General features: G+C 37.3%; 2 protein-coding genes across 2 annotated transcripts; both read right to left on the bottom strand.

Annotated features, from left to right (window-relative positions):
- Window positions 1-1,835: 1,835 nt before the first annotated feature.
- On the bottom strand, window positions 1,836-2,789 carry LOC101836897 (putative olfactory receptor 52P1). Its single transcript, XM_005074101.2, has one exon. The coding sequence runs from the start codon at window positions 2,787-2,789 to the stop codon at window positions 1,836-1,838; it is 954 nt and encodes a 317-aa protein (XP_005074158.1).
- A 10,047-nt stretch (window positions 2,790-12,836) lies between these two features.
- Window positions 12,837-13,790, bottom strand: LOC101837158 (olfactory receptor 51B6-like). The gene has a single exon (XM_005074102.2). The coding sequence runs from the start codon at window positions 13,788-13,790 to the stop codon at window positions 12,837-12,839; it is 954 nt and encodes a 317-aa protein (XP_005074159.2).
- Between the last annotated feature and the right edge of the window lie 4,604 nt (window positions 13,791-18,394).

Below are 18,394 nucleotides of genomic sequence, written 5' to 3'. Positions count from 1 at the left end.
GACAAGAATGCTTACGTCATTTTACCAGTTCCAATGAAGTATAAATGTATTTCTCTTTATGTCCCTTCTCCTTCGCCATATTTAATATAATTGCTTTAGATTCTCTGTACATTCAGAACCACAGCACAGTTAAAACTTTCATGTCTACTCTCAAATAAATCTAGAAAATTGAATAAAAAAAATTATGATGTAGAATACAAACCATTATTGATGATTGATCTCAGAATCCTGTATATTCTAACCAAGTCTTAACACTACAATGTTTTTCAGCCTTCTTTTTCTTTTTACACATTTTAATTATCATTGTGTTTTTATGTGAATATTCATGTGTGTAGTTGTGTGCCAATGCGTATCATGGGACGTATGTGGACATCAGAGGACAACCTTGGATTTCAGTCCTTTCCTAGGATTTTTTTTAGCAAATTGGCAAAGAGTGGCCTGGCAAAACCAGCAGAGACAGCTGATCTGAACAGGGGAGAGCTCTTGGACCCCAGACCAACAGCTGGGAGGCCAACATGGGACTGATCCAGACCCCCTGAATGTGAGAATAAGTGAGGAGGCCTGGGCAACCAATGGGGCCCTGGGCAGTGAATCAGTGTTTATCCCTGGCATACAAACGGACTTCGTGTATCCATAACACAAAGAGGGAAGCTCTCTCAGCCTGGACCCTGCCCTGAGTAAAATGGCAGACTCTAGATATCCTCTATATGGAAGGAAGTGGCAATAGGATGGGAGGCTGGGGGGGAAGGTGGAGGGGTGCAGGAGGAGAGGAGGCAGAGGGAACTGGGATTGACATGGAAACAAGCTATTTAAAATTAAAATAATAAAAAAGTTTCTACTGGATTTTATACACTCTGAAATAAACTATCTTTTCAGGTATATTTAGACATATGTGTAATCACTATGATTTTTCTTACAGCTGAATAATTATGATATTTGAATTAGTTTTTACATGTTCAATTATTAATTTTTCCTTCCTCTTTTTGGCTTTTATAGATTGAGAATTTTAGTATCTAGTTTCCATTAATATCCTTTAAAATAATTAATGGTTGCCCTGGAGTTATCAAAAGGCAGATAAAAATATCTGTACACATTGTCAAATATCAGTACACTCTAGGCTGATCATTCTTCATATTCTTTAAACAGGAAGCTGTTTAAAACATTTGTACATCTAAACGTTAAGCTTCAGGTAGCCCATTCTTCTGTATTTCTGGTCTCTAAAATTTGTGGTAGCAATTTTTTTCTTCTTTTAATTTAAATTAGAAACAAGCTTGCTTCACATGTAAATCTCAGCTCCCTTTCCCTCCCCTCCTCCCCTTCTCTGCACCAACTCTGCCAACCCCCAACCCAATCCCCAATCCACTCTCCAGGGAGGGTGTGGTAGCAATTTAAAACATTTTTTTCTGATAAACTGAAGAAATATCATTAACTTTAGATATCTTTTCCAATTGATTTTCATGCTGCAATGATAATAATAATGATTTCAATATGCACTTTATAATAAATATAAAACAAAATATTAAATACACTTCTCAGTAAAGTTCTCCTAGTTGCCTGAATTTTACTATGGAGAAGTTTAGACATAGATACAGCATGGGAAGAAGATAGTTATAAATAAATTTAAGCTAAAATTGTTAAACATGTTAAATTTGTGAAATAAATAATACAGTTCTAAAACTAACTTATATAAAATGCAGTTGAGTAAGTATAGAGGCATATTATATAATATGTTAATTAGTTAATTCAGAATAAAGTTGAAACCAGAAGTTAACTACTGTTAATGTACACTGACTTCACAAAACAAAATTGGCTAAAATAAGTTTTATGGTAATGTGTTACGTTTCAGGAAGTTTTTTGTGTATAAAGAAGAGTTCTATTATGCGATTACGAATCTGTTTGGTCTTGACACCATACACTACTGGGTTAACTGCAGAAGGTAGCAAGAGATACACACTTGCAACAATGATGTGAACACTTGGCGGTACCTTCTTGCCAATGCGATGAGTTAGGAAGCTAAACAGTGCAGGTATATAGGAGACAAGCATAGTGCAGACATGAGCAGCACAGGTGCCCAGGGCTTTCGAGCGAGCATTCTGGGAAGAGAGCCGAAACACTGCCTGGAGGATTTTTACATAAGATGTGGCTATGAGGCCTAGGTCCACTGTTATTACTGAAAGGGCCACTGAGATTCCATATGCTCTATTAATGACAGTGTTGGCACTGGCTAACTTCACCACAGCCATGTGCTCACAGTAGGCATGATGAATGATGTATTTTGTATAGTAGGGCAGCCTCTTAATGAGAAGAGGACATGGCAAAACCATGAGCACACCTCTGATCAGGCAAACTAGACCTAGCTTAGTCACCATAGATGTTGTCAGGATTGATGCATAATGAAGGGGGATACAAATGGCCACAAAGCGATCAAATGCCATGATTACTAGGATGGCTGACTCCATGATGCAGAGAGTGTGAATAAAATACATTTGTGCTAGACAGGCATCAAAGTCGATCCAATGTGCATTAAACCAGAAGATGCCAAGCATCTTCAGAGCTGCAGAGCCAGAAAGACACATGTCATTCATTGCCAGCATGCAAAGGAAGAAAAACATAGGCTGGTGGAGACTTGGCTCTAGCCTGACAGTAGTAATGATTATGCTGTTCCCCAGCAAAGTCAGGACAAACAGGAGACAGACAGGTATGCCAATCCAGTGGTGAAATTTTTCCAACCCAGGAATACCAACCAGGAAGAAAGATGCAATGTGTTGACGAGTAACATTTACTGCCATGTTAAAACCCAGTGTGCTATATGGGTAGTAGAAAATACCAATAGTAATATTCTATAAACAGAAAACAACATTGCAAATTCTTCTTTGATCCAGTCACTTGAAAATGCTTTACCAGAAGGGCTGGTTCAACCAATCCTCTGAAAATGCTAATATAAATGACTTCATTCTTTAAGATGTCAACACAATCTGAAAAGGAAATACGTTTATTCATTAGTTTTTCTGAGTTTCAAGACATTCTTGAGTTTTACTAATTTTCCTTTGGATCAGTAATTTTCTTTTGGATCATTGGATCAGTAATAAACTAGTGTATATCTTGGTTACTGCTGGTCATTTTCTTCCCAAGAAACTAAACAAAATACAAAAAAACATGAAAATGCTCACAAATAGATTTTGATGGGTGCAAGAATATTTTGTCATTTTAATTTTATAATTTTATCCTGGTCTGGTGCAACTAAAGACTTAGACATTCCAATAGGATCTGATAAGAATAAAGAATATAAAAGTATAGACATAAATCCCTTATTACACTTCAAAAATAAAGGCAAGCACATTTTTTATTGCCAACAGGAAAATCATATATGTTTCCATTTCAAAATTGTATGACCCTTTAGGATATAAAATTAAAAAATCACATGAGCATAAGAGGCTTATGAAAAAGGTTTAAAAACACAGATGAGGGAAACAAGGCTGGTTGGTCATTTAAAAGTTGCTTTCCCTGGAATGATCACTGACTTTATTCAGAGCACATTCTGTCATTCGAACCTGTCCTATTTGGGAAATTTCATGGATATTTGTCGACTAACAATAGCCTCTCATTCTTTCTATTTAAGAAGATTATGTTCTTAAAAAGATGGCTTGATGGACAGGTGAATACAAGCACAAAAAATGAAGAAATAGAAAGATACATTGTCAAATATTTAAAATTGTGGCTTGTAAGCCAATGATATAGAAGTAAATCCAGTCTACTTGAGGAGCCACAGTTATGTAGAGTGAACCCTTCCTGTCTTGTGATAAAAAACCTGAAAGACTCATCACTAGACAGGGTCTAGTGATAGATAGGAAGGCTGAAAGACTCATAAATTCAGGTTTTTTGTCTCAACAGCAAGCATAGATTCTTAGGTCTTCTTGCACTATATATCCTTTAGCTTTTACAATCACTCTTAATCATTCTTCTTAGAATTAGCTTTAACCTCTAACCAAAAGTGTAGACTCTTAACTGCACTCTCACAACACAGGTTTATTCATATATTCCTCTGGAAAGTCTTCCTTGCCTAACTGTTTGAATATGACTTCTGAAGTGACAAGTTTTGTTATCCTACTGAACTACAAAAACTTCTATTCTGGGGTTATACAAATAAATATATTTCTAAAATATTCTTACTAAAGAAACAAGATGGCTTTTAGTGTTGGGAATTAATCATAGCTTCAATTTTTACCACTAAGGCATAATTTAGAACCATGCTCCACTAAAGCCTAAAGGCTTAGGGATAGGAAATGAAGACTAGAATACACATATGAAACTTTCAATTAAACAAGGGTTTTATTTATTATGAAACATTTGCTGTTTGAAATTCCTCCAATGACTTCCCTAGGTAGAGGCATTGAGCAAAATTCCATTTTTGATCTGATTCTGAAGGAATTAAACTTGTAAAAACTGGTTGCAGTTTAGAGGACAATCACGTTGACATGCTTAACCAGGAAGTTGTGATTGTAATATCAAATGATTTTAGAAAGATTTTCTAAAGACTATAAATAAAATTCTTCCCGATAACTAAAATCTTATCACTTTGTTTCCAGTAAGTTCACTTTTCATGAAGACAGCATAGCTGCCTCGTATCTAAGAAGAGAGGAAAATTAACACCAAGAAAAAGCTCCTTGGCAGAGTCCAGGAGCACAGACTTGCAGCCCAAACTAGGATCAGGATCCCTTTGATACATAGCTTCTCCCTCCCAGGCTAAATGTGAAAGGAATTTCCTGAAGTATAATCTTCATAATAGTATTCTATTCTTCATTTCTTATCCCTAAGCCTTGTCAGGACTACTCTAACCTCAAACTTCTGTTGATACAATTTTCTTCACTTCTAACCCCCCAAAAATACTGTACTATTTCATAGAGCCTGAACAGTAACAATGTTTCTAAGTCCCTGGGCACAGTTCCTTGCCTGGAGCTCTCATCTTGAGAACAGATAACTCACATGAAAGACTGTGGCATTTTGATGGAGTTTTCTTTTAATGCACTATCTATGTTCTCCCTAAGTGTTATGATGACACATGTAAGGCAGGACAAACTGGTTTTATTTTATTTTATCAATCATAGTTAACTTTGTGATTCTGCTACTGTTCTAATTAGTGTCTGGTGTCAGTATTGTTCATTATGAATTAAGTTCAAAAGGCATTTACAAAAATCTAGTAAAGGCACAATAAATTCTTACAGATCAGAAGGTGTAGCCTCCTCTCCAGTCTCAGAATCATTTAGAAGAATTGTCCATCTTGTGCTGGAATCACCTGTCATTCCACAGATGATGATTTGTTCAAATGTATTTCCAATTTTTATTCACTTCAATTTCCTCCATGGACTGGGGTTTGCCCAAATTATTTCTACAATGATTTACACAACCAGAACTAATACTGCAACAAATATTGTCAATATTCTTCCTGAGCAAGAAAACATTCCATAATATTCATGTCCTCATCACTAAATCAAATTCCTATTTGCTTCATCTAGATTAGTAATACCACTGGAATATGTGTGGATTTTCCTTATCTCCTTATCTTTAATACTGTGTTATGTTCTATGAGACTGGGGAATAATTGTTTCATCCACCAGAGAGCACATCACCAAGTTACTAGTTCTGAATGCCAATGTATTAGTCCAATGCTCAGGAGGTCAGATTCAGGGGTAGATGCCCCTTGGGGATGTAATGTTAAAGTGAAAAGAGGAAACACACAGCAACACAATGTTCCTCAACACTGCCATGTTAACCCTGCACACACCAAGGATTTGATATAACTTGTGAATCTGCCTTTTCCAGAGAAAATATTTAGTGTCTGAACAGTCAAATCATGGCACATAAATGTTGAAACAAATATATTCCTTGGGGAAATCTTTGTGAAGACCAAGAATAGATTAAGGCACTTCTGATAAACTTTATTTTTATTACATATTTTATGTTGTTTGAGAATTTTATAAGTAGGATATTTTGACAAGATTCAGCCCCCAGTTCCTCTCTCTTAATCCTTCCTCTATGCTCTACCAATTTCCCATACCAACTCCATGTATGTTTTTAAACTGATGGAGACCATTTAGTACTGCCAATATGTATGTTGATGCAAGGCAATCTTCTAGAACATGGCCTCTCTTAGATCACATCTCGAAGAATAAACTCTTACTCAGAGTTGGCAATACTTGAGCTTCTCTCATCTCATACATCCCATGACTTATTGAATTACATGTTAGTACCTTTCCCTATATACCCTCCAATACATCATCACCTGCTCCTCTGTTTGTTGTGCCAATCCCTTCTGCCTGTACTAGACTTATTGTTCAAGTTCTGCTGGAGCCACTTACTGACCTGGTCATCAATCTTCTGCTCACTGGTGCCAATGATATGACTGCAGAATGTATTGAGCTTAACAGTCTCAGGCCATACACAACATTAAGCAATGAAGAAATCTTCTTTCAAGAGTTTCTTCCTACGGTTCATTTATTCTTCTAGCCTTTATCTCTGTAGCCTTCAGGATTTGGAACTTTGAAATAATAGTTGCCAAGTTCTCCTACTACATATTTGTTTAAAGACTAGACTATCATCAGGAAAACATATAATTTTAAATGTCACATAGAATTAGAAAAGACAAAGTAGGATAGATGACTTTTGGTACTGATTTTTAGGTATAGGACCTTGGGGCCCATTACTTCCATTTAAGTAGAGGTGGGTTCAGGGTCACAGAAACCTTCATTTTGAAAATTTCATTATACTGTGTCCCTCGACCCTACCTACACTTGAGAGTTCTTTTTTAAATATTTTTTGAAATTTAGAAACAGTTTTATTTTACATATCCCCATTCCCTCTCCCTCCCATCCTCCCATGTCCCCCATTGACTCCCCCACCCACTCTCCAAGGATAGTAAGGCCTTCCATAGGAGATAATCAAAGTCTGTCACACCATTTGGGGGAGGGCCTAGTCCCTCCTACAGTGGAGCCAGTGTTTATCTCTTGAGAGTTCTTTTTGTTTTGATTTTTACATTTTTTTATTTTAATTTTAAATAGCTTGTTTTACATGTCAATCCAGGTTCCCTCTCCCTCCCCTCCTCCCGACCCCCCCCATCTATTGCCAATTCCTTCTGCATAGGGGATATCTAGAGTCTGTCATTTCACTCAGGGTAGGGTCCAGGCACTTCCCTAAGAGTCCAGGCAGAGAGAGCAACCCTCTTTGTGTTATGGACACACGATGTCTGTTAGTATTCCAGGGATAAACACTGATCCACTGCTCAGGACCCCATAGGTAGCCCAGGCCTCCTCATTGACTCTCACATTCAGGGGGTCTGGATCGGTCCCATGCTGGCCTCCCAGCTGTCGGTCTGGAGTCCAAGAGCTCTCCCCTGTTCAGATCAGCTGTCTCTGCTGGTTTTGCCAGCCCATTCTTTGCCAATTTGCTCTTCGCTCCTCTCTCTCTGTCACTGGGTTCCTTGGGTTCTGTTCAGTATTTAACTGTGGGTGTTTGCCTCTGCTTCCATCAGTCATTGGATGAAGGCTCCAGGATGGTTATAGACATCAAGTTCACTATCAGGAATAGGCATTCGAGGTGGTCTCTACACTATTGCTTAGCTTGCCAATTGGTGTCATCCCTTTAGATCACTAGAGGTCACAATGGTGCCTGATCTGTCTTCTAACCTATGATTCCCTCTTCCCCCTATCCTACCGACCCCCCCCAGTTGACCTTCCTGTTTCTCCATGTCCTACTCTCTCTTCCACTTCTCCCCCTCTCTATTTCCCAGGTCCCCCTCCCCCCTCGCCGTGTTCCCCATCTGCTCAGAGGATCTTGCCTCATTTCTCTTCTCTTGGGTACCATGTATATCTTTTAGGTTCTTTCCTGTTTCCCAGACTTTAAAGGCCATGATGGACCCAGACCCTGTTGTGTCACACAAGATAAGGCTCCACAAAGAGTATCTGAAACCATGTCTTATCTTTTGTCTTGTACAATTTCTCTAATTTCCACATTCTATTGTTTTTATGTATCTTGTTTATTTACCAATAAATAATTGGACATCAGATATTGGTGTATAAATCTGCTAGAACACAGAAGGTGAAAATCATCCAGTTAACCTTCCTTTTGGACTCAAGACCTAGCAGTTGAGACCCTTTCCACCTCTCTCGAACAAATCTCTAAGTTCCTCCCTACTCCTTCTTGTGTGACTGTGTCTCTATCCATCTTCCCGAGTCCTCTTTGGCTCTGTACAGCTAATTCTTGTCAGTCTCTGTCTTTGGCCCTCTGATACAAGGTTATTTTTATTAATACAGTCACAGAGTTTCACAGTGTGATCAAATATCCCTCAACACCATTCTATATCTTCAATATAAGGAAAGACAAAAATGAAGAGAGGCATTTTGTATGTTGTCAATCATATGTATATCAATTTATAAATGTTACAAAAACACTATTACCCTGCCTTGGAGTGTGATATTCTTATTTGGACAGCAAAAACTGAACTTTGTGGTTTTAAAAGAATGGCTTGTGCATTATGTGTGTGTGCAAAGTTAATTCATTGAAAAGAGGCCAAGAATTTATTTTGAAAAAACAAGGAGGGGAATATGGAAGAGTTTGGTGGGAGGAAGAGAAAGGTGAAAAGTAAGTAATTTATAATTTAGAAAAAATAATAATTTATAAAGTAAAATAAAAGAAAAACAGAATGCAAAGTTGGACCAGTAGGAAACTAGATGGACTTTGGAGGTGAAAACACCAAAATATATCATATGAATTTCTCAAAGCATCAATAAAAATGTTATTTTACACTACTATTATCTTAATATACTTAGGAGCAGTCTTCAGTATCATTGTACATAGAAAAATTAAAAGTAATGAAAATCTTGCTTTGATATGGGATAGGTCCCCTAAATTTATTCCAAGAAATAAAAGAACTATAGTTTTTTATTTTTTTTTAAATTTTATTTTCCAGTTTAAATTTGGATAAGAAACAAGGTTGCTTCACAAGTCATTTCCAGGTCCCTCTCCCATTCCCTCCCTTCCTCCCGAGCCCCCCCGTTATCCCCTCATTTCCCCAGGGAGGGTGAGGCCCTCCATGGGGGTGTGCATAGTCTGTCATTTCATATAGGGCAGGGCCTAGACCCTTCCCCAAGAGTTAGGGGTGAGAGTGCACCTCACATTGTTCTATGGGAGTCCAAAGTCCGTGTGTATACTTGGGATGGGTACTGATCTGCTGCCCAAGGCTCAATAGATTACCTAGGCCTCCTCACTGACACCCAGATTCAGGGGGTCTTGATCAGTCCCATGCTGGATTCCCAGGCTGATGCCTGGGATTCAAGAGTTAACCTTAGTCTGGTCAGCTGTTTCTGGGGGTTAAACCAGCCCAGTCTTAATCCCTTTGATCATCAGTCCTCCCTCTCTGTTACTGGCTTTCTTGAGTTCAGCTCAGTACTTAACCAAGGGAGTCTGCCTCTTCTTCGATCAGCCACTAAATAAAGTTTCTGTTTCCCAGACTCTCTGGCCATAGGATTGAAGGCTGGCACTCCCCAGATCTATGTCTAAAATCCATATATGAGAGAGTACATGCCATGTTTCTCTTTTTGTGACTGGGTTACCTCACTCAGGATGGTTTCTTCTAGTGTCATCCATTTGCCTGCGAATCTCATGATTCCATTATTTTTTTCTGCTGTATAGTACTCCATTGTGTAGATGTACCACATTTTCTCTATCCACTCTTCAGGTGAGGGACATCTAGGTTGCTTCCAAGTTCTGGCAATTACAAATAAAGCTATAGTTTTTTTGATGTTTTGTTTTATTTTACTTTTTGAATTTTTTTGAGTTTATAATATAATTGCATTACCTTTTCCTTTTCTTCACTCAGAAGCTCTCATATATCCCTTACCTCATTCCAAAATCATGGACTTCTCTCCTTTAATTGTTGTTATATGTATATATATATATATATATATATATATTCCTAAATATATGAATATAACCTCCTCAGTCCATATAAGGTTACTTTTGGCATAAGTCACTAAGGGGAGCTGCTTGTTGGCTTGCCCTTCATGGTTTGCTTAGCCTGCTTTCTTAGAGAACCCAGGATCACCTTGCTTGGGGTGGCTGCACCCACAATGGTCTGACCCTTTCCTATCAAACACTAAAAAAAGATTTTACAGCTAGATACTATGGAGGCATTTTGTCAATTGAAGTCCCTCCTTTCAGATAATTGTAACTGAAAAAGGTTGACATAAAACTAATCAACACAGTAATGTTTTATTTTCTTCTCTAAGTTACTCATAAATTCCAGAAGTCTGTAAAATTATCACCATTTTGTGATAAGGCCAGGATGAGAGAGACCAGAAATAAATGCAGAGATATGAAGAGAATCAAATGATTCCTCACTCAATGTTATGCTATGATGCTAGTATTTTATGTTGTTAATAACAATGTGTTTGGTAAGTTAAAAAAATCTGAATCACATGCACAGGTTCATATTTTATGTTTTAACTGAAATACAATTTCAGACCGACCTTCATTTCCTGCCTCCAGAACTTCCCAGCTATCTTCCCTCAAACCTTTCCATGCCCCTCATTCTCTTAACTGTCTCATTTTCTTTGATTACATTTGTTTCACTGGTATTCATGTATGCACACAAACATAAATATATACACCAATTTGTATATATCTGGAACTTGTTTTTGTCCTATTTAGTCCATTATTGTATTTGTATCTCTTTTGTTTTAAGGCTGAAACAATCTGTATTTGGCAAAGAGCATTGCAGTTCTTCCTAGAAGCATCTAATTCTCCCCATACCAGTAGTCATAAACTGACTTTAATTCTTTTTCCAGGGAAGTGACCCTACAAAAATCTCCCCTTCCACATTAATATGTCCATGTATATAGCTATTATTTATATCTTGTTTACACAGCCATTTCTAGGATAGATTATCATAGCAAATATTCTGGATCTTGCAATCTTTCTACTCCCTCTTCTGCAGTTTTCCCTAGCCATAGATGTGGTATCTGCAATGCAGATGTTTCCACTGGAGCTGAGCACTCTACAAACTGTTGAGAGAATATGTGTTGTTTCTCTTTCTGGGTCTGGTAAACTCACTGCCATATTTCCAAGGTCCATTCATTTACCTTCAATTGACATGACTTCATTTTTCTTTACAGTTTGATGGCATCCCCACTATGTATATGCGCCACATTTTCCCTTTGGAGATCATTTAGGGTTTTTTTTATTACCTGGATATTATGAATAGTGTGGCTATGAACATAGATGAGCAAGTATTTGTTCTTTAAGGTGCATAGAATCAGAAGCACCATTTGCTTATGCTTAAAGAGAGATCAAAATTAACTTCAAAATGAATTTGGAGTCAGAAAAGAGCATTTATCTTTCAGTTACAACCATTGGCTCCATTCTCTCTCTTTCTCCCCATTCAAGAAAATGACCAGCCAAGTCAAGGTCTGGAACTCTGTGTAGCAAGATCTCCTATTTAAGATCTTCTGTCTGTTCTCTAGATAAGACTTTTTATATCATTTTACTTACAGAAAATGCCTACTTCTACTCAGCCATGTCTGGGACCAGACATAACAAGATAGTGATTAGATAGAACAATATTTTTGGCTTAAATTCCTATGTATTGGTTTTATTATTTTATAAATGTTTGTTTATAAGCAGGTTTTCAAGGACATGCTTTTCCTACAGTAAGCACTGTGAATTAATGGCTATTTACATTTCATTCAGTGAAGGTTTCTAAAAACAGCAACTACTTCCATTTGAACAAAAATACTAACAAAAATAGTGCTAGGAAAACAATGTTCAATGTAAGAAGCTCATACGGGAGATTACAGTTTTGATCCAAGTATTTATATACTGTAATTTCAAAGACTATATATGAATGTACATGTCAGGTGTCATAAGATACCAAACAAAATGTGTTTCCATAGTACAATAGTTTACATCAAAGTGAGATCTTACATAGTGCTTCCTATTGTGATTACATCATGCCATATCAAATCAGTAATAAACAAAAATCAAGCAGGTTTCTTTTTTCTCAATATAGATTTTCTCAATATAGATTTTTATTTAAATTAGAAACATGAATGCTTCACGTGTCAATCCCAGCTCCCTCTCCCACCCCTCCTCCTTGTCCCTACAACAGCCCTCCCAACCCCCACCCAATCCCCACATCATCCCCCAGGGAGGGTGAGGCCCTCCTTTGGGGGATCTCCAAAGTCTGTCATTTCATCCAGGGAAGGACCTAGGCCCTTTCCCATTTGTCCAGGCTGAGAGAGCATCACTCTATTTGCAATGGGCCCACAAAGATCATTCATACACAATGGTAAACACTGATCTACTACTCAAGGCCCCAGTGATTTCTGTGGCCTCCTCACTGGCACTACATTCATGGAGTCTGGATCTATCCCCTGTTGGCCTCTCATCCATCAGTCTGGGGTTCAAGAGCCCCCCCTTATCCGGTCAGCTGTCTTTGTGGGTTTCACCATCATGGTATTGACCCCTTTGCACATCACTCCTCCATCTCTGTCACTGGGTTCCAGGAGTTCAGTTCAGTGTTTAGCTGTGGGTATCTGTCTCTGCTTCCATCAGTCCCTGAATGAAGGTTCTTGGATGGTGTTATCCTTGTAGATCTCTGGAGATCTCACTAGTGTCAGCTATCTCCTCAAGCCTATAATGACTCGATATATTATGGTATCTTTCATCCTGCTCTCCTCTATTCTTATCTTGACTCAACCTTACTGCTCTCCCATGCTTTGTTTAGTTTCTTCTGCATTAAATGCTGCCAACTTGTTCAAATTTTAGGCATTGTTCTCAGAGAATAATCAAAGTCGTGTTCTGGAATAACACAAGGAGAATAAGCGAAGCAATCCACTCTGAATCTGTTTTGTCTTAATGCTGTAGATGACAGGGTTCATAAAAGGAGGGAAAAGGTAGCATATGTAGCTCATTGTGATATGAACCACGTGAGGAATATGCTTTCCAAACCTGTGAATAAATGTCAGACCAACCACGGTGACATAGAAGACCAGGATGCAACAGATATGGGAGACACATGTGTTGAGGGCCTTAGCCCGCTCATCTGTAGAAGCAATGCCCATGACAGTCTTGAGAATCAAAATGTAGGAGAAACAAATAATCAGAAAATCCAGAAGTCCCATACCAAATACAACAATAATTGGATAGAGACGATTGAAAGTGATGTCAGCACAGGCTAGTTTGATGACATCTTGGTGTAGACAGAAAGCATGAGAGAGTATATGGGATTGACAATAGGGAAACCAGTGCAGGCGAATGATTATTGGCATGATTGATAGACAAGCCCTAATAAATACACCAACTCCAATCTTTATTACCCTAGTTTCAGTAAGGATAGTGGTATATCTTAACGGGTTACGTATGGCAATGAAACGGTCATAGGCCATGGCAAGCAAGACCCCTGACTCCACAATAGAAAGAGTGTGGATAAAGTAGGCCTGAGAGAAGCAGGCTCCATGGCCAATCTCCCTGTGGTTTAACCACAGTACACCCAGGACTGTGGGCATAGTGGTCAATGTTACTCCAAGATCTGTGGCTGCCAGCATAGCTAAGAAATAGTACATGGGCTCATGGAGGTTGTGGTCATCCTTAATGAGGAAAAGAAGGGTGCAATTGCCAAGTAATATGGAGATATAGGCTACCAGAAGTGGGAGAGAGATCAGGTGATAGAACTTCTCCAGACCTGGGAAGCCAGTGAGCAGGAATGGGCAGGTGGAGGTGTTGAGCCACACTGAGGGCATTGCAGAGGAAAATTTCCACACCATGTGAGATAATAAAATCAATTATTTGTGGTTTGCCTGCGATGTGGATGATCAGAGGTCCTTCTTTCCAACAACAATGGTGATTCAGTCATTCCTGGGAGCTATCTAGGCATGGGGGAAAAAGATTTATAAAGAACAGCTCTATAATTATTCAGAGCTCACTATAAGACTACTGAAGTGTATGCTAGACAAAGCTTCAGTATGAAGAGTACATCTATGTGAGTCTTTGTCAGTTCTATACTCCAAACAAAATGAAGGGAGCAATCATTGTAATTGAGTATTTTTCTTACAGTTTTGGTACTTAATATTTTTCATGGTACTCTTCATCTTGACTGTGGGTGGTGAGAATTGTCCTGAGCATTTTGCAGAACAAATGAGACCTACAATGTCAGAAAGCAACTAAGCTAGGTTGCAATTCCACTACTGTTGTTTTCTAACAGTGCTTACACCTAGAGAATCACTTAAGATTTGCAGTTGTTATTTAGAAAAGATGCTATTTCTGTCTTCATCTTGATCTTGCTAAGTATAAGAGTAAATTAGAATTGATAAAGAGAATGTCTTCCTCACTTTGAAGCTTTTGTTATTACAAAAATTGGAGTGGACATAAATCTGTGTTATCCAGCTTTAGATTTGCAAGTGATCATATATTCTTATGAAACCTATAGGAAAAGAGAATAAGAAAATACAGGGAGGTCTTACCTTAAACAAATACATTACTCTGGACTTAGTTGAACAGCAGATGCTGTGTTTGGTTGAGCAAGATACAGTTGAGATGTGAGTGAGAAATTATTGCATACTTGGACTAGTTGAGGGTAACAGCTTTTTTTCAATATGTGAAAAAAGTAGTAACAGATAATTTTAGAGAAGAAAATCACAAGGTTAGGAGTATTGAAGTAAAAAATTAAAAGTTTAGACAGGAAAGCAAAGGGAAAGAGAATCACACAATTCATCTCATTGACACTCTGGCTTGCTCTCACACTCTTCTTTGCAGTTACCTTTAGCATTGTTTTTGCTATTGTTATTATTAACATTATTATTAAAAATAACAATTGAGAGATTAATATATGCATCTAATGAATTATACATTCCTCATTACCATTAGAAATTTTTCCTATACCCCAATCCAAACTCCCTGCCCTAACTTGATATCTTCTTTTTTATATATACATTGACAATGGTAACCCCTATATAAGGTAGGCTGCAGGCACACAGGAGAGACTTTAGGACCCATGACTACCACCCATAAGTCTTAGCTAACAATACTTCTGTTTTTTCTTACTGAAAGGTAAGATAAGCTGTTTCCCATTTTGCCCTGCCCTGATACCTGTAAGCCCTCAAAGAGAAAATTCGTTCCATACCCTCACTTACCGGAGATTTTGACCTTGTTTATTCATTAACACCATTGTCAGGAGATTCCAATATTTAGCTTTGTGAAGAATTTGATCATCACACATGCTTTTCAGACACTGCACAAAAGCCTGGCTAGTAGGAGCATTTATTTCAGAAGCATCTCCTCAGGGATCAACTGTAATTTAGGTAATGTGTTGCCCCTCCTTTGCTGTCTTTCCCTTTCTCTCTATCAGTCTGTCTCCTCCCTTGCTCCCTCCTTTGTGTGTACTCTGAACCTTCGGATTATAGAACTATTATTAACAATCTCTAGTACTTTTGTTTATATTCTAACTTTGACTTGAGTCCGTTGACAAAATGGTAATATAACTCTATTAAGATGTGGAAACCTAAACACACTGGTTAGGAATGTGGACTGCAACCATGTTTTGGGAAAATTATATATTCTACTGTGTTAATAGATCTCAGTCTCACACCTAAAATAGGTATTATGTGTAAATTAAAGAACAAGGAAATGGTTTTGTTAAAGTAACATTCCTCAGGTAATAGTGCCCTATTCAGATGTTTGTGTTATTGTTAATCAACAAAGCATACACTTTCACCAATTCACTGATGGCCATTTATTCATTTTAGTATTTTCTTGCTACAGGTTGGGTTATTAAAAAAAGATGCTGTTTGCACAGTTCATAGAAAAATGTTTATTATAGGAAAAATATCTAGTAAAATAAAAATGTGTAGAATTAACAAGAAGAAATACTACTGAGATATAGGTTGAATGGCCAGGCCTTTAAAACTTCTCAAATAGTCAGCAGATGAGATCTTTTTGCACCAGGAGGTCATAATATTGAACATAATGGCTCTCTACAGCACAGTGACATCTACTATGGATGGAGGGATAGAGATTAGATGCTGATCCCACTGTCATGACTGTGCAGGAAGTCTTTCCTTGAAAGGAAATCTAGACAGTATATTCTAATATCGTTAGTATCATTCAGTTGATATCCTACATAACTAAGAATTGTGTATCATATCAGAATCCCAACACTTAAGGGAAAGAGCAGGAGGATCACAACTTTAGGACCAAACTGGGATATGTAACAAGTGCTTGTCTAACCTGTAATAAGCTATATACAGTGATTGGAGAGATGGCTCAACAGTTAGGAGTGCTTACTATTATTCTACAAGACTCAGTTTCAGTTCCCAGCATCCATGCAGTGTTTATAAATTGGCTGTAGCTCGAGATCACAGAAGATTTACATTCATATACCTAACCTAAGTTCCTGCCTTTCACATATCAATAAACAATTAGAGTGTATTATTCAATAATATGTGGATGATTCACTGGTACCCTACAACTAGATATCACAGGCAAATATGCTTGAGCCTGTATTAAATAAGTAATAAAAATGTGTTTTAAACTCAAAAGCATTACTTGACATTTAAATACTAAGCCCAACTTAATAAAATAATACTATAAACAAAAAGAAAAAAGTTCTTCATATTGAAATTTAGAGTCTAGTATTAAAAAAACACTTCTCACTATAGAACTTAATATATCATAATATTATATGTGAAACTAATGGTATATTAAATAATATTTACAGTTATTAATAAACCTATCTGAAGTCAAATTACTCAAATTGTATTTTTTAACTTATTTATAACACTGAGTCTTCATGATTAATTGCTCAGATATGTTTGAAATAAAATTATTGCACGGTGATTCAGAGGTAGAATAGATTAATCACTTTTCTTCTTGTGGCCAAAATATAACATGAAGCAACTTAAGATGGAGGGACTCACTTTGACTCACAGGTTCAGGGTACAGTACACATGGGGTGCCTGGATGCAAAAAATTACTTGGATGTGGGTAGTTCAGAAAACAAAGAAAAGGAATACACTCAACAGACTTTATAGTCAAGGACCTTAACTCGTGGGCTGTTACTGCCACATCTACTGTGAGTCTTCTCATCTCAGGTGAACCTCACCGAGGATGCTCTAAAAGAAATGCACAGAACAGTGTCTTTTAGGGTTATTCTTACCTAGTCAAATTGACAGTGAAGATTAGCCATCATTTCCTGGCATAAAATGCACATCTAATAAGCAAATTATTTAGACCATTTTAATTACTATGGTAGTTTTGGCTTTATTTACAGTAATAAAGGTTGGAATACAAAAATTAGACAAGGCACCAGGGAGGAACCATCAATCTCCTACAAAATATCAAACCTTGATATTTTTGAAAGCTTATCTCACAAGAAAATCTGGATAGATTTAATGGATATTCACACATTTCTTTTATGGATATCCTTCGTATTGTATTAATTCTTGTTTTTGAGATTATAATATAATTGCATTATTTTTCCTTCCCTCTCAGACCTCTTCATGTTCTCTTTCAAGTTCATGGCCCCTTTTTGTTAATATATACATTATATATCCTGAAATATAACCTACTCAATCTATATAATACTACTTGCATGCATGTTTTCAAGGCTGACCGTCTAGTAATGAATAACAAATTGGTGTACTATTTTCTGGGAAAGACGACTTATCCTGCTTTCAATAATCCTGTGGTTGCCTGTGGTTCTTTTTGCAGGGTTGAGGCCTGTGGTTTTTCTGCCATCCTCTTTATCATGGCTATTGAAGATAGTTTTTTTTAGTAAATGTGTTGTATTCTTCCAGTTGTGATTTGAAAATATGTTATAAACTTCTTAGACATAGAATATTTGTAAACATCCACAAAAATATAACAGGAAAAAATCTATGATTTATAAAAGTAGCTACAAATAATTTTCAGACAACAGCATACAAATGAAGCTCCATGGAGAAATGCTTAAATGACTGATGTGATGGGATAATTGAAAACTCTTCTAATGAACCAACAAGCAGCTCAGTAGATAAAGGTACTTTCTATCATACATGATAAGCTGACACTTGGACACACATGATGTAATGAGAGAACTGATTCTCCAAAATTGTCTTCTGATTTCTATTCATATGATATTGTATATGCATGTACACACATTTATATATGTGTGTGTATATATATATATATATTGTGTGTGTGAGAGAGAGAGAGAGAGAGAGAGAGAGAGAGAGAGAGAGAGAGACTATCATTGGAACAGAAATCATAAAGTAGGTCACCAAGAAATCCCTGGCTATCTGTTTGTCTACACCTACTCAACTGTGGGATTATAAAAGCATAGCACTATCCCATAATTTTATTTATGTGGGAT

The sequence above is a fragment of the Mesocricetus auratus genome, unplaced genomic scaffold (assembly GCF_017639785.1).
Source record: "Mesocricetus auratus isolate SY011 unplaced genomic scaffold, BCM_Maur_2.0 Super-Scaffold_4256, whole genome shotgun sequence".
Classification (NCBI taxonomy): Eukaryota; Metazoa; Chordata; class Mammalia; order Rodentia; family Cricetidae; genus Mesocricetus; species Mesocricetus auratus.
This window is presented reverse-complemented; position numbering and strand designations above follow the sequence as displayed.